The sequence below is a fragment of the Camellia sinensis genome, chromosome 3 (assembly GCF_055761805.1).
Source record: "Camellia sinensis isolate YWXY chromosome 3, ASM5576180v1, whole genome shotgun sequence".
NCBI lineage: Eukaryota > Viridiplantae > Streptophyta > Magnoliopsida > Ericales > Theaceae > Camellia > Camellia sinensis.
The window spans coordinates 176376350-176390935 of record NC_138963.1 but is presented as its reverse complement, the minus strand read 5'-3'; the positions used below and the strand labels follow the sequence as shown (position 1 = coordinate 176390935).

Genomic DNA, 14586 nt, shown 5'->3' with positions numbered 1-14586 from the left:
AGCACGAAGCGTGTCAATCACCCCTTCAAGATAACTAATGGCAGCTTCTTGCTCTGGATACTGCCGAGAAACAGCCTGAAAGACGGCGAGAGCGACGAAATGTTCGAGGCGAGAGCGACGAAATGTTCGAGCTTGAGAGTGAGCTGATTCCATAGCTTCCTCTGGTACAGATCCGCTAGGGTATTGTACCAATCGGAAAGTTCTGGATGGGCATTGCGAAGAGGATCCAGGTACTGTAGAGAGGCCATGGATGACTCGAGCGCTAAACACGAAGCCGGAGAGAGAGAGAGAGAGAGAGAAGGGTCTCCTCTGCACACCTTGGGTCTCACGAATTTAGAGATCGAGAAAATCTGGAGCGAGAAAATAGAGAGAGATCGAGTGTCGTCCAGTAGAGCCGAGGAAGAGTACGGGTTTACCAACCAAGGACCCTTGGTTCTACCTTGCGATGAGTCGGTCTTCGAAGAGATCCTCCGAGTCGTGTCCCTGTTCTGACTCGGCCAACTCGGGTCGGTTTGTTAATCTCGATGATTTCCAGCGATGTTGCGACGTGGGTCGTAGGAGTAATCTTGATGGTTTGGGTGAATCTGGACCGTTGCTTCACGGGTTGGGTGACGAATCAGTTTGTTGAGGAAGGAGAGAGCGAATTAGAAATTTTGGGTTTGTCCGGCGGACGGCCAAGGCGAGGCTGCCGTCCGCCGGTGAAGCGGAATCACTAAATTCTCAACCTTGCTCTGATACCATGTAAAAATGTATGTATTATTGATTGATTGTCTTGATGTAGTGTTTTTATTACAATTACAAGGATTCCTATTATATAGGAGTGTGTTTGGGAGTAGGTGGAGAGTAGATGAAGTGGAGGTGGTAGTGGTGTAGTGGGTTAGGTTTAGTGGAGTAGGTGAGGTGGTAGTGGTGGTAGGTTTATGGTAAATTCTAACACATAAAACACATAATAAGTTTGAAGAAAGTAACTTGGGATCCAATAGTAAAACAAAAGTAAATTTATACCCCTGTTCATCCCTCCACCTTTAAACTTCTTAACTTTAGGAATTCTAAAACTCAAAACTACCCCCTTTTTTTTATTTTTTATAATAGAGCTTTCTAAAATAGATAGTAGGATTTAAAGTGTCAGCATGCCCATATTGTGTCATATCCATGCCTCACGTCCATATCTCTACTTCTTAGGTTTCTGTATTTATGACTATAAGGCTCATACCATATACTTGCTTTTAAACCAGCTAGACAAATCACATGTCTTGTAAACCATTTCAAACAAAACAAAACCTGACTGAAAGATCTGCTTTCACAAGCTTGACAGAAATACAAAGGACTGGTTGAAAATTTTTAGTATGATGAATTTGTAAATAAGGTGACTTTTTACATTATGCTTGAAGTTTATTTGATTTGGAACTACTGTGAGCTTTATAGGAGTAGAAACTCAAACAATTGAGCCCTTTTAAGCAATCCAACGAACAAAGAGGCACATATGGGTGCGTAAGTTTTTCACCAAATAAGGTAGTCGTCATTAGATAACCAATTATCCCAAAGCTTAAACTATTGAAAAATATGCCTAATGATGTATAACAAGCTATTCAACATCCTTCCAATGTGAGACTTTGTCTCGCATGTGAAGAGGCAAGCAAATGAGCACAAAAACTACTGAATTGAACAAGGTGCACAATACAAACAAATAGTGCGAAATAACAAACATAATGCAGGACAAACACAAACTACAAGACTTAAATCCAAAGAACTCTTGAAACTAAAGCTCTAATGCCATGTAAAGTTAGTCGATACAAAGAATATGGGACATATAGAAAAGAGAAAATAGAGAACAGAATTAAACATAGGAGAAGAGAAGGAAAAAGGACCCTTATTGGCAATGGCTCTTTTCTGTTTATATCATTAGGAAAGCACAATTCCCAGTTTACCCTTATGATAAATATTTATATCTCCACAGTCACCATGCTAGCCTATATTTTTGCATATTGTTAATTATCTCGCTCACAATCGTACTCAAAGTAGCTATTTCTCAATGACCATACAAAAGTAATGAAATTAAGCAATTCAAGGAAAACACCTCCAAATATATTAATAGAATTTAGATAAATAACTAAATGATAGACTGAAATCAAAGAGCTATGAGCAGATTCTAATAAAGAAAGTACAAGATATAGATTTAAAAAAGGACGAACCTTGGAGGAAAACAAGGAGCCACGTAGTCATATATATCTCCAAGCTCTTCTCCAATCTGAAAGTCAAAAATGGAAACTGAATGTCATCATAAATCAAGGCAAAAATTTAGTTACCAACATTTGACACCAAGAATAGAATCAAAGAATTACTACAGACATCTGAGTAGATATAAGGTTCATGCAATAGTAGTTGAAATTTAGAAAAGATTAAATGACCCACCACCCAGCATTATCTGTTCTTATCCAGTTGACCATACACACACATAAAAGGGGGATTTACTTTCAAAGTTAGATAATTATAAGGTTACAATTACAAGTTGCATCAAATTTGATCTTGAAGCAAGTTATGTCAATTTTGCCACCAAAGCCCTATATCATTAACACTACTAAGAGTGAGCTAGTGACATTTCCCATCATATTTCACTAAGAATGATATAAATCTCAGGATTAGACCTTCAGCAATGAAACAATAGCAAGGCACATTGCTTTCTAAAGATACTTTTTGTGTCATACTGATATGATCTCACAAACTTTAGTGGGCCTTCCACTATAATCATTTTCAATACTTGAAACTGATTTATATATTTAGATTGGATATCAAGTCAAAGCATATATTTGAATCAAATTTAAATGCAAGGAAAGCTCGTATATTAGATATCCATACTGCCATTAACTTTTTACATATTGATACCACATCTATTACATTGCATAGCTAGATAAGTAGAAAAGGCTTCAGAAGCCTCAAATGAAGGTTGTAGGTCCCATGATCATCAAGAAGACTTTTTGATACAAATGCAAGTGCCATGGTGGTGTTTACTTATATATATATATATATATATGTATTCCAAATTATTATGTAGTTAGACAGATGCTATATCATTATATTAAGTTTTAGTAGATAGGGGTATTTTGGTAAATTAGTAAAATCTAAACGTGGGTTCACAACCCTCAAAACATTCCTTTTTTCCTAAACCCAAGCCAATCAAGTTCAAATCATGCCTATCACTCCACCCTACCATTTGGCCTTTTAATCCACTATAGAAACTCTTGATTTCACTATTGTCCAGTTAAATCTAGCCTAGTTTCTCTGCAAATACTACAACCTGACACTACTGAAATCAATTCAATTTAAACTTCTTCCTTCTTACAAACACAAATCTTTCGTCTATCTCTTAAACCTTAACCCTAGAAGCTTTCCATAACAAGAACCCAACACAATTCCAATTGTAGGCAGCCTTGACCAAATTTGCTAAAGTTGTCCTACATCACAGATTTTGCAGAATTTTCTCTTTTCCCACTTTCGGAAACATTAAACTCCAATGTCAAAGTGAATCCATTGAAATCAAAATACGTGCTTACTGAAGCTTTTTGATCCTTCATGTTATTCTTCTATATGAATTTGAACCTAAGTGGAAATTTATGCTCCTTTGACTGCAAGGCAACCCCTCAACTATTAAAGAATAAAAGGAAAACAAACACAATAATGTCAGGCAACAATCAGATGTGCGTACCATTCGAGCTTCCTCTAAAGCTGCTTTCAGGTCCTCAAATACAAGCTGTTGCACAACAAGATTTCAATAAATAAAAAAAATCAAAATATTTCTCTTCCTTTGTTATGTAACAGAAATTCTGAAAGATACACCTCCGACAGCAGTTTGTTAAAACGGTATTCAACAGTCTTCCTTATTTGCTCATAGCATTTATCCCTGTACCCTTTTCCTTGGACCTTCACTTTCTGCTGTGTAAGGTTTCTAGAAGATGCTGTCGTGGTTGATTTTCTGCAGGCCAAAAGGAAACAATCACCACAACACATCAATGCATACTTTTTTGAGTAATAGAAGGCAAAAATACGTTGCTGAAATAGAAAAATGAAGAAATCAAACTGGAAAAGGCAAGAAATTATCAAGTAGAGAGCTGATACACAAAAGTAATCAAGGTAGATACCTGTCAGTTCTGCGAGGATTTGAAATTGTTGCCATGGCTCCAGCTCCCTCAGCCTCAGCTGCTTCCTCTTCAAGTTGTTGATCAATGATTTCCTGCATTTCAACTACCCTACAGAAAAAAGTGGGGAGAAAGAAAATTTATAATCAGATAAGAGTTGACTAAAACTAAATCATAGAATTATATATTACAATATACACCAGCATGCTGCACAATATATTCACCTTTGGGAGAAGAGAATGGCACACATATTCTATGAGTTCCAAAAGAAAGGTATGATACAATTTTTTTCTTTTTTTTTTTTTTTGGGGGGGGGGGGGGGGGGGGGGGGGGGGTGCTACTCTAGCCTGGATCTGGAAAGGGGAGCAACCCCCCAATATGGGGCTTGAACTAACAGCCTCCACTATGGAGGTTGGAGAGCATACTACTGTGGCACCAGGCCATGGGTAAGATAGAATATATTCTACAATCTAGAATACTGAAATATATCATGCGGCACATGCCTGAATGAGTTATCCTCTTATTAATGCAATATCTTTGGGAAAAAATAGATTTCACTCACAGTCCGCAGTTCTACGCAAGCATAGTATCCTTATATTATACAATCAAAACATATCCACACTTCCGAATACATTAAACACTCAATTTGAATCAAACATACCTCAAAGAACGAACCAAAGTTTGTGGGCTGCCAAAAAAGACAAAAAATGATAAGTGAGCACACATGAGCATCGTCAAGCATATAAAGGGCATTAGTAAGGAGTTGAAGGATGCAGGATATAGTCAATAGTTGATGTTAAAAAACATGTAGCATAATCATTTTGCAATGAATTACATAAGGTTATCACAAGGATATTACATTCCCAATCAAATACAGAACTGGCAAAAAGCAAACTAATATAAAAGCACCTGTTGTGTTCCATTATTGAGGTGCCAGAAATGCCCTTCAGTGTTAAGTCCCAATTCTTCTACCTATTTTGCCCTCGCTACAACTCCACTCTCAATTCCACCATACTGCTCCAATTGAAGATGTTCCACAAATAAAGGCATCAATGCTTCCTTAGTCTCCCTCCCAAATACAAAGTATTTCCTTCAGTTTAAACAGATAATGAAGATTTTCAAACTGTGTTTCTTTTTTCCTTTTCCCCCTTTTTCATTGTTTTGGTAGGTATCTAGAAGTTGTAGCTTTGGGAGCTTTTCCTTGATTGTGTTTGTATCCAGAAGAAATACAATACAAATTTCCACTACCAATTTACATCTGCATATTCTATGGTATCCATACCCAATCCCAACTTCATGCATATCATGAATAATTTCATTTCCAAATAAGAAGAGTTCATTCATCAAAAGTCCTTATCCATCGTTTAGAATTCCTCTATAAGTATTTTAATGAATTGCCAAAAGAGTGCATATTTGCTGTAACCAGATGTTCAAAAATTAGTCAAAGGCAAGTAAACGAGATTAAGAAGATTCTCTAATCTATGCTCATCAGGTGTTAGAAGTTCTCTCACCATTTATGCAGCTCAATTAAGCTCTGACCTCACCAGATGCTTAGTTCCTAAATGCTTACCTTCTCTCCTTTAATTGTTCCAGCTATTGGAGTAACTTCTTGAAAATTCTATTGTCATCAGTTAAGATAATGAAACAAAGAATCTTAATCAGAGTAAAACAAATAGAAATTTTGATTGGCTGAATTTGTCTGAAATCACTTTAGTTTCTACTCAACCCAACCCAACTCAATTAAGCCTTTCACAACCATTTGGGGTTGGCGAAAAAATCCTTTTTTTCCAGTCCGCGCTATCGAAGGTCATAAGCTCAATTAAACCACGAGATAAACATGTCTTTCTTTATTATCTCAACCCAAGTTAATTTTGGCCTCACTCATTATCCCCCACCATTAATGGTGCAGTACTCATAGAACCACATATAAAATCCTCAATAATATCTTGCATAAGTGAGTGCTTCAAGATTATACTAACACTACCTAATCACCATGTCTTTTTTAGTGCAAGTCTGTATATCTCTATTTGTGTAGAGAAAAGAGGGAGATTTTTTCCAAAATATTGTTCTAGGTCAGCTCAACTAGCAGACAACAAGTTTACACTCAGGTAACCAACATTATATAAAAAAGAAAATAAAACAAATACATATGTCATGGCCATGAAAGTAACAAAAAGTTGTAAAAGCATTTTAATAAATCTGGTTCCATGAGATAAAAACATTCTTTAGATGCAAAAAATAAAGACAACTTATTCACATTCTCCAGCTAAAAATGAGTATACCTTTCTTTGGCAAGTTTGAAGAAGTTGGAAATATGACCCCAAATTGTCCCCTCAAATGTCTCCCAAGTACGATCTACATCTTCGAAATATTCTCTGAGAAATATATATTCCACATTTTATATCCACTATAAACAAGTTAATCAAACTCACAGTACGGTTCTCCATGAAAGAACTACATCACAAACTTATTGATGGAGTCATCACCACCATCTAACAATTTTTAGTACTGTGATGTGGCAAAAACATAGCTATGACCTTCTAATTCCAACTGAGGGCAAGCATTGAAGTGTAATTTATGATGGATGACTTGGTTGGCAGGCCCGAAACAAAATGAAAATGAGAAATTTTTCTACCACCACCAACTACTATATTTCAGAATCAGGTGGTACAAAATGGTTGAGCTGCTGAGAGAACAGAGGCACAGGATAGCAGAATCAGGTTTGCTCCTAATCCTAATGGACAACTATTTTCGAGTAATTAAAATTTGCATAAATGTGTGTAAGCGCACATGTATCAAGAGAGCTTCTCAACCAATAGAAATTTGTAGCTCATATTGAGCTTACTTGAGGGCATCATAATGAACTTAAGGAGCAAATTCTGACCTCAATCTGCCAACCTCTTCTTTGTGAGATGCTGCAGCCGCTAATGCAAACCTCCGTTTTCCATCAAGAGCCGTTAACCTCTATGACAAATTTAGGATTAAAAATAAAAGACATGGAATTGATACTCTGTATGGGAAATTCTGGATTTACTCAGCTCTGAACTGATTAAGTCGAGTAGCTCTACCTCGTAAGTGTTAATGAGTTCCTTATCATCACTCAAAGAATCCCGTGCCTCAGCAGCTTCGACAGAAATGGACATCATCCCCTCCACATCCTACAAAAAATCAAGATGTTAGATGGCCAGTTGGCCACTACACAGCCAAAATAATAATAATAATTCAAGCCTCTTGATGTAGAGTTTATGGAAGCCATTTTTGCTAGAAAAGGTTTAACAACATAAGCATGATGGCATGTAAATCCAATGTCTCCCATCCCTTCCATAAGAGTTTAACACATCAAGCAGTTAATTGGTATTAGTACCCCATTGGCAGCTTTGGTGGCATTGAAGCCAAAGTTTTCAAAGGCTTTATTGAGGCTCGCCTTGCCTTGAGGCTAAGGTAAAACGCATCAAGGCTTTGATTTTTAGGCTATACTCCCTAAAGGCTTGCGCATCACAATCTGAGGCATGTGCCTTAAGTACGCCTTGTATGCCTTTTGCACATAAGCCTACGACACGTACAGATATGAAAAGGCATGCGCCTTAAGTGCGCCTTGTATGCCTTTTGCGCATAAGCCTATGATGCGTACACATATGAAAAGGTTGCCTTAGACTCTTGTTAAACTTAGTCTAGTAGATAGTTTAAACATTAAAAAGAAAAAACAAAAAAGAACCCTTTTTGTGACTATATTCTATAGAAAACATTAAGTAAATGAACAATGAACAAAAAAACAAAGTCAATGCTCAAGTGAGAAGCTCAATCACTAAAGCTAAGAATATCAATTTCACTTTCAATGAAGACAAACTTCATTCTCTGCAGAAATGTTTAATGGCTTAAGGAGAAAAGTATTTATACCTTTTTCTTTAATTTTTATTTGTTTTTCACTATTTTAAAATATTTAATTTATTTACTACATATTAAAATTTAAAAATTGAAATGCTTACGCCTCAATGCCTATGCCTCGCCTCATGAGGGGTAAAACGCCTCAAGTTACACATTTGCCTTTAAAAACTTTGATTCAAGCATACAATTTATAGATAACCAATAAAATGCATGTACAAATCCAACATACGTTAGCATACTTAGAGATTATAATTAGAAAATTTATATATTAAAAGGTAAGAAACTAAATTTTACCTTCAAAGTTGTGTTCAAGTTATTCCTTGCATTGCTGAGGAGCTTTATCTGATCATGATTTTCAATTAATGTTTGGCATTCTTGACACAGACTGGTCCACACGGAAAGCAATCAGATAAGCATCAAGCTAAATACCCATCTGTTTGTCGCAGTTTAAAAGGAACAACTTCTAACTTTTAGCTTTAGTTTAGCTAAAATAACATGTTTGATGCTTAGTAGCAAGAAACTCCCACTGGAATAATGTTTTTTACTTAGAAACTCAATTCCAAGCTCCCACATAAGAAGCTTGTAAGAAACTCACTCCCGTCGATGAAAAAACTCAATCTCAACTAGATAGAACCTCCCAAATATAAACCAAACCAAACCAAACCAAGTCTTAAATCCCATCAAATGGGGTCGGTTACACGAATCCTTTTTCTCTAGGCGGCTCTATCAAAGGATAGGAAAAAAACAATTTGTAATTGACATCAACCTCCAATATTTAATTCATATTTTAATACATATATTACAACTAAGTGGAAAGAGAAATTTATATTTATATATTTAATATATATATAATACATAAATGCTCCCATAAGTGCTCCCAACTATATAAACTTCAGTAAGCCTTCGCTCCCCCTCCCCCACTCCTACTCCCAGTCCCAGCCTTGTTTCATGCCACTAAGGTTTGATGTAGTCTGTGGTTAAATAACTGAGGTTTATTTCCAGCTTATTTGAGGCCAAATAAGCTAATTTTCAAAAAAGCAGACGAGCGGGTGCCTATCAACATTCAACTTTTTAATTGAAAATTTACTTAAAAATTCAGAATCCTTCTGAAGTATTACTATCATGCCGCTATATAGACAACCCATCCCCCTCATTTCTCTTCTACTCCCAAACCTCTATGGCTAATAGGAGCAAAAAGGACAGTTACACAACAAAAAGCCACTTTACAACTAATTTAAACAAACACTATGCTATTTAAATCTATAATTCAACTACTGCACCAAACATGTTAAAAGCTTCTGCTCAAAACTATTATCTATAATCCACCATCCGTGCTAACAACTGCACCAAACAGGCCCTATTCATATTGCATGTATTACCAAACAAGTATAAGAAAAGCAGTTAATAGAATAAAACCCTCTGAAATAGTTAGTATGTTGACTCAGAATGCCTTGACAAAAACATACTTTTCAATAGAAACAAAGTTCTCACGAAGATGGTTTATTGACTTCTCAGATGAGGAAAGTGATTCAAGCCCTGCTTGTGCCTGTTCAACCTGCATCCCAAGAAATACTTTCACTAAATAAATTGAATAATGAATAATTATGGTGAAGTTTCAAAAGCTCTACATACTTTTTAAGACACAGAATCTGAGAGCAAAAACAGGGCCCACAACAATATGTTCTGAATGTTAAAGATAGGAATGAAAGTACCTGTTCTGCAACCATTGTACTGAGTTGTGCATCATTTGCCTGACATTTAAGCACACAGAAAAATTCAGTAATCAACCCAAAAATTCTTGTACAATATATAACACATCTAATGTAAAATGCTATCACAATATAGATGCATAGGATCCAAGCTTCCCCAAAATCCACGGAGCAGGTGAACTCATAATCATGGATATTTAATTCTCACCAACTTCTTGACTTGAGATGGACAATTATGAGCTTAGAGTTTCCTAGAAGCAGAGTCAAGTGGCAGCAATAAAGAAATCCACATGCAGAATGCGAAAGCCTTAAGCTGAGAGGCCTAAGCTACAAACTCACTATAATTCTAGTATGTAACACAGGCAAAACTGTAAGATCTGGTACATAAGATTAACTTTTATACCATTGAGCAATCATAGATAATGGGAAACAAATAATGGTACATCATTAATTCATTTTGCCTATTCCACTACCAAAGAACTATCTCAAGGAAGTCACCACATACAGGCAGATGATATTATTATTACCCACTCAAAGAAACTTAGTGTGCACGAGCGCCTTACTACTAAAGATTAAAAGCCTTTCTTATTTTACATAACAGGTCAGCAGACATGGGCTAATAGCTTTTAATATCTCTAGCATCTAGTTTTACCACACCAAAAAAAAAAAAAAAAAAAGTGCAAAAGAGAGACTTACAAAGGAATTAAAGTCTGTCCCATTTAACTTAACAAAAGAACTAGTCTCACAAAAATAAATAAACAAATAAACTTAATTGAAAATTGAACCAAAAAAGTAGCCACAATTTGGTCACAGAACAAAAAACACTTGCCTCATGCATAAAATAAACCACCTGACAATACTAGGCACATGCCTCGGGGCCACATGCTTTATCTCACAAACTTTTGAGGAACTTAAACTTCTAATTCTAAGCCTTTAAAAAAAAGTCAATTTGCTCGATTCAAACCCCAAGATCAAACCCAAGAGCATCAAACTAAGTTACATAAATCTACAATGTCAAATGACATTGCTGTCCAGAATATGATTCAGCACTAAACAGTTCAAAGCTTATAAAGTCCCATTTTCACATGGAAAAAAACAATGGATTTTATCATGACAAACATTTGAACTAACTTGAGACAAATTTAAATCGTATAGAACATAAAGCTTTTAATTGCATATAGAGAAATTTTTAATCAGTAAATTTAGGTGTGGTTTGGGATTTGGCTTTTTGGTTTTTTATGAGGTGAAATGTGTTTGGTAATGACTTTTTAATGGCTTTTTTAGTTGTGTGGAATGACTGATACGTATGCTTGCTTTTTGCCTTGAATCTGATTTTTCCCTTGGTAGAGAGTCAAGCAATGGTACAAAATTGAGGGCACATTCGTCTTTTTACACTGATGCTTGGCAGCCTTTAGCAATCCATGCCAAACACAAGTTTTTGTGTTGAATTTTTCGCTTTTTGGTTTCTTTAGCCTAAAAACCAACTCCCCAAACGAGGCCTTATTGACGACAACTAAATATTTACTGAGGAAAGGAATGGCATACCCATAAGCGACAAATAATCTAAAGGTTGGAAACTAAGTTGAGCAAAATTGTCTAATTGGTGTTCCCAGAATACTACTGTCAACTATAACAGCTTTCAGTATAGAAAAATATAGGCGCAATGATACTATTACTTTGTTCTGAAGAACCAACAGCAGCTAAGCTACCAAGCAAAAAACAAATGCAGTGTTGTGACCAACCAGAACACCAACTAGAAGACTCCCAGTCCTATACAGGCCCCGCTTGTTTTCCTCCATCACAGTCCACTCCGGACTATGAATGATGAACAGTGAAGATGCCTCATGTTTGTTTTTGTTTTGGAGCTCTGGATTCATAGTCCCTTTCGAACTACGATAGGCCTTGGCGAGGTATTGTCAATCTGGACGAGGAGGTTGCATTAGAAAATAGTCTGTTCGACTTAGCGTGTTACCGGTCGTCTGCCCGGACTTCCAGCCTGTCAACCAATCACCTGCAAATTTTTTATTTTTTATTTTTTATTTTTTATTTTTTTACACGTTGGGCATTTTTTTTAAACATTAATGCTTAATGTTTTTATTTTTTTTGTTAAGTAAAAATTATAATTTAATTTGTTTTATTACTTTATATTTATTTAATTTAGCAATCCATACACTAACAACTATCATCAAAACAAACACAATTTTACAAATCACTATCGATCCCTTCTATTCTACCTCTGAAAACAAACGGACCCGAGTTGTCATAACACCCACATTATTAGTAGCAAAATGGAAAAATCATGTTTGGTTTAGTTTTCAGAAGCTTGTTTTAGAATTTTTTCTAAAAGACTCAAAATTAATTCGGCGGGAAAAAAAAAATCAAAACATTTATTATTTTTGTATAATTTTATCTTTTGGGAGGCCAAAAATAAATTTTAAAAATTAAAAAAATATCTGTTTAATATTTATTTTTATCAAATTAGTTTCCATTTTTTCAAGAAAAAAAAATCTGAAATTGTTTTCTAAAAAACATACCAAACATAGCCCAATGTCCCCAATTGCTTGAGCAAGCCATAAAATGACAAATATATCCAGTTCCAAAAGATAATACAACAGATCAAAGCGATCGAACAGCAACTCATACCAATTCAAGTTCAAATTGACTTCCCAAGGTAAGTGAATTAATCTAGACTAGCAATTAAAACTAACAAAAACACAGAACAGAACAAAGACCAAAAGAATTCTCAACTTCTTATTACTGTCTCTATGTATTCACTATTCAGTAGAATGCAAAGTTACTATCTCCATTAATTTTAGCCCAATATACACAACTACTTTTCCAGCAGATCAAGTCCAATTCATGGATTTCAAACTCGAACAAACAGATGACCTAATGCGACACTTTGAAAACAACACAATCAACAGGAATTGAAAGTAAAATTGGAAATTGGAACCTGTTGACGAGTAATGTAATCGGCCTTGATAGAAGCGATGGATTGCAGGAGCTCGGGAAGAGGCAACAGCTTGGCGACCTCGCGAACAGCAGCTTCTTTGGCTTCGATGCCGAGATCTTCGCCCATCATTTTTGCGGAGACCTGTACAGCGTGTGCGTGTATAATCTTACAACCGCACCGCCTCAATTTATGTGTCTGCTTCGTCTATATGGAATTACTTTTCTAACCAGATTATTATACTATTATTATTATTATTTAGACGCTCTAATTTTATTTTGCATATATATATTTTTTTTAATCTTTAATAATTTGATGTTGTGAATGTTTACATTGTAAAATATTTACATTATTAATGTGAATATTAAAGTACATTTTGCCGTATTATATTTTGCTGTATTATTATTAAAGATATTTTGATAACTATATCACTTAAAAAACTTATTAAAACATAAAAAAATAATTTAAATTAAATAGAACCTAAGTAAAAAGGAAATTATAAATAAATGTCCCTTATAAAATGTACTGTGCATTCTAAGGAGAATGGATAAAAGATGAACAAAGTATATATATGAAGACTCTGACAGAAGTGCACTTTTTTATTTTTTTTATCTTTTTATGTTACATTATTTTTCTATTTTTCTATATATTTTTTCATAAAAAGTCAATAAGTATATTTATTATATTATTTTTCTATTTTTCTATATATTTTTTCATAAAAAGTCAATAAGTATATTTATTTAAATTATTCTAAATACCTTCTTAAACTTTTTGTGGACCAAAGTTCACAAAAAATAAAAATAAAATTAGGTTGTCTATGTTGAAATTTGATCGGATTTGTTTGGTTTCAAAAAATTGAATACACTTTTTAGAAAAATTGAGTTTTTATATTTTATTTTTTGTGTTTTTATATTTTTAGTCAAAAATTTTAGGCCATGTTTGGTTGGTATTTGTAAAATAATTTTTAAAAAGAGTTTACAAAATTTAAAAATTTGTTTGATTGTATGTCTAGTCCAACCTATTGTGGGCCTATTTTGGGTCTGTTTGATTTTTCAAATCGTTTAATATGTAGAGCTTATCGAATACTTTATCTTTATAAAAAATCAAATTGATTGAATATCAATAACCACTTGATTAGATTATATTTTGGTGAACAATTTATTTTTAAATAATTATTACCATTGATACAAATTTGATCTGATAATGTGACTATTGATATCCGATTAACGTGATTTTTTACAAGTTAAAGTACTTAATAAGCTCTACACATTAAATGGTTTGAATCATTGATGTGGGCTCCGTGGTAGGCCCACAGAGGCCCAACAGCACACTCTAATCCAATTTTGGACGAAAGACAAGTCACTACCTTTGAAAATAATTTTGGAATTTGGAATGATTTATTTATTATTATATTATTGTTTTTTGTAGTTGAATAGATAGGTGTGAAAAAAAAATGATTAATTAATGTATAGGATGTGAGAGAAAGAGAGAGGATAGAAAAAAAAATAATTGATTGATGTGCAGTAGAGAGAAAAGTAATTTTGGATTTAAAAAAAATGATAATAATAAATTTCAACCAAACATATTTTTGAACTTTTTTTCTCAAAATTTTTTCCCCAAGAGACAAACCAAATAAGACCTTAATATTTTAATATTTTTTTTATTTTTTAGATGCAGCTAACCTAAATACTTTAAAAAATATAATATTTATGAAAAACAAATCTTTAAAAAAATTCATCAAATATCAAAAATATCAAAAAAAAATTTAATATATTTTCGTATTTTTTTGTATTTATTGAATTTTTAAAATATTTTTTGATAAAAATTTTACTTTTTAGATGCATCTAAGTTATGTGTATTTAGAAGGTAAAAAATTTACTTAGAAAATTTTAAAAATTCATTAAAAATA

At 34.1% G+C, this 14586-nt stretch overlaps 1 protein-coding gene across 2 annotated transcripts in view; it reads right to left on the bottom strand.

The window, feature by feature from the left end:
* The window catches only part of LOC114308366 (exocyst complex component SEC6), a 29376-nt gene extending 16435 nt beyond the window's left edge, over positions 1–12941 (bottom strand). The window contains exons 1-12 of one of the 2 annotated variants that reach the window (XM_082921499.1): positions 12681–12941; positions 9731–9769; positions 9485–9573; positions 8313–8403; positions 7202–7291; positions 7018–7097; positions 6416–6508; positions 4795–4821; positions 4137–4244; positions 3835–3970; positions 3704–3748; positions 2193–2248 (exon numbers count right to left, since the gene is read on the bottom strand). In XM_082921499.1, coding sequence (XP_082777625.1) covers positions 2193–2248; positions 3704–3748; positions 3835–3970; positions 4137–4244; positions 4795–4821; positions 6416–6508; positions 7018–7097; positions 7202–7291; positions 8313–8403; positions 9485–9573; positions 9731–9769; positions 12681–12809 — 983 coding nt within the window. In that variant the 5' untranslated portion in view covers positions 12810–12941. The remainder of the gene's footprint in view (positions 1–2192; positions 2249–3703; positions 3749–3834; positions 3971–4136; positions 4245–4794; positions 4822–6415; positions 6509–7017; positions 7098–7201; positions 7292–8312; positions 8404–9484; positions 9574–9730; positions 9770–12680) is intronic. The other variant, XM_028253935.2, reaches the window with a different exon arrangement.
* Between the last annotated feature and the right edge of the window lie 1645 nt (positions 12942–14586).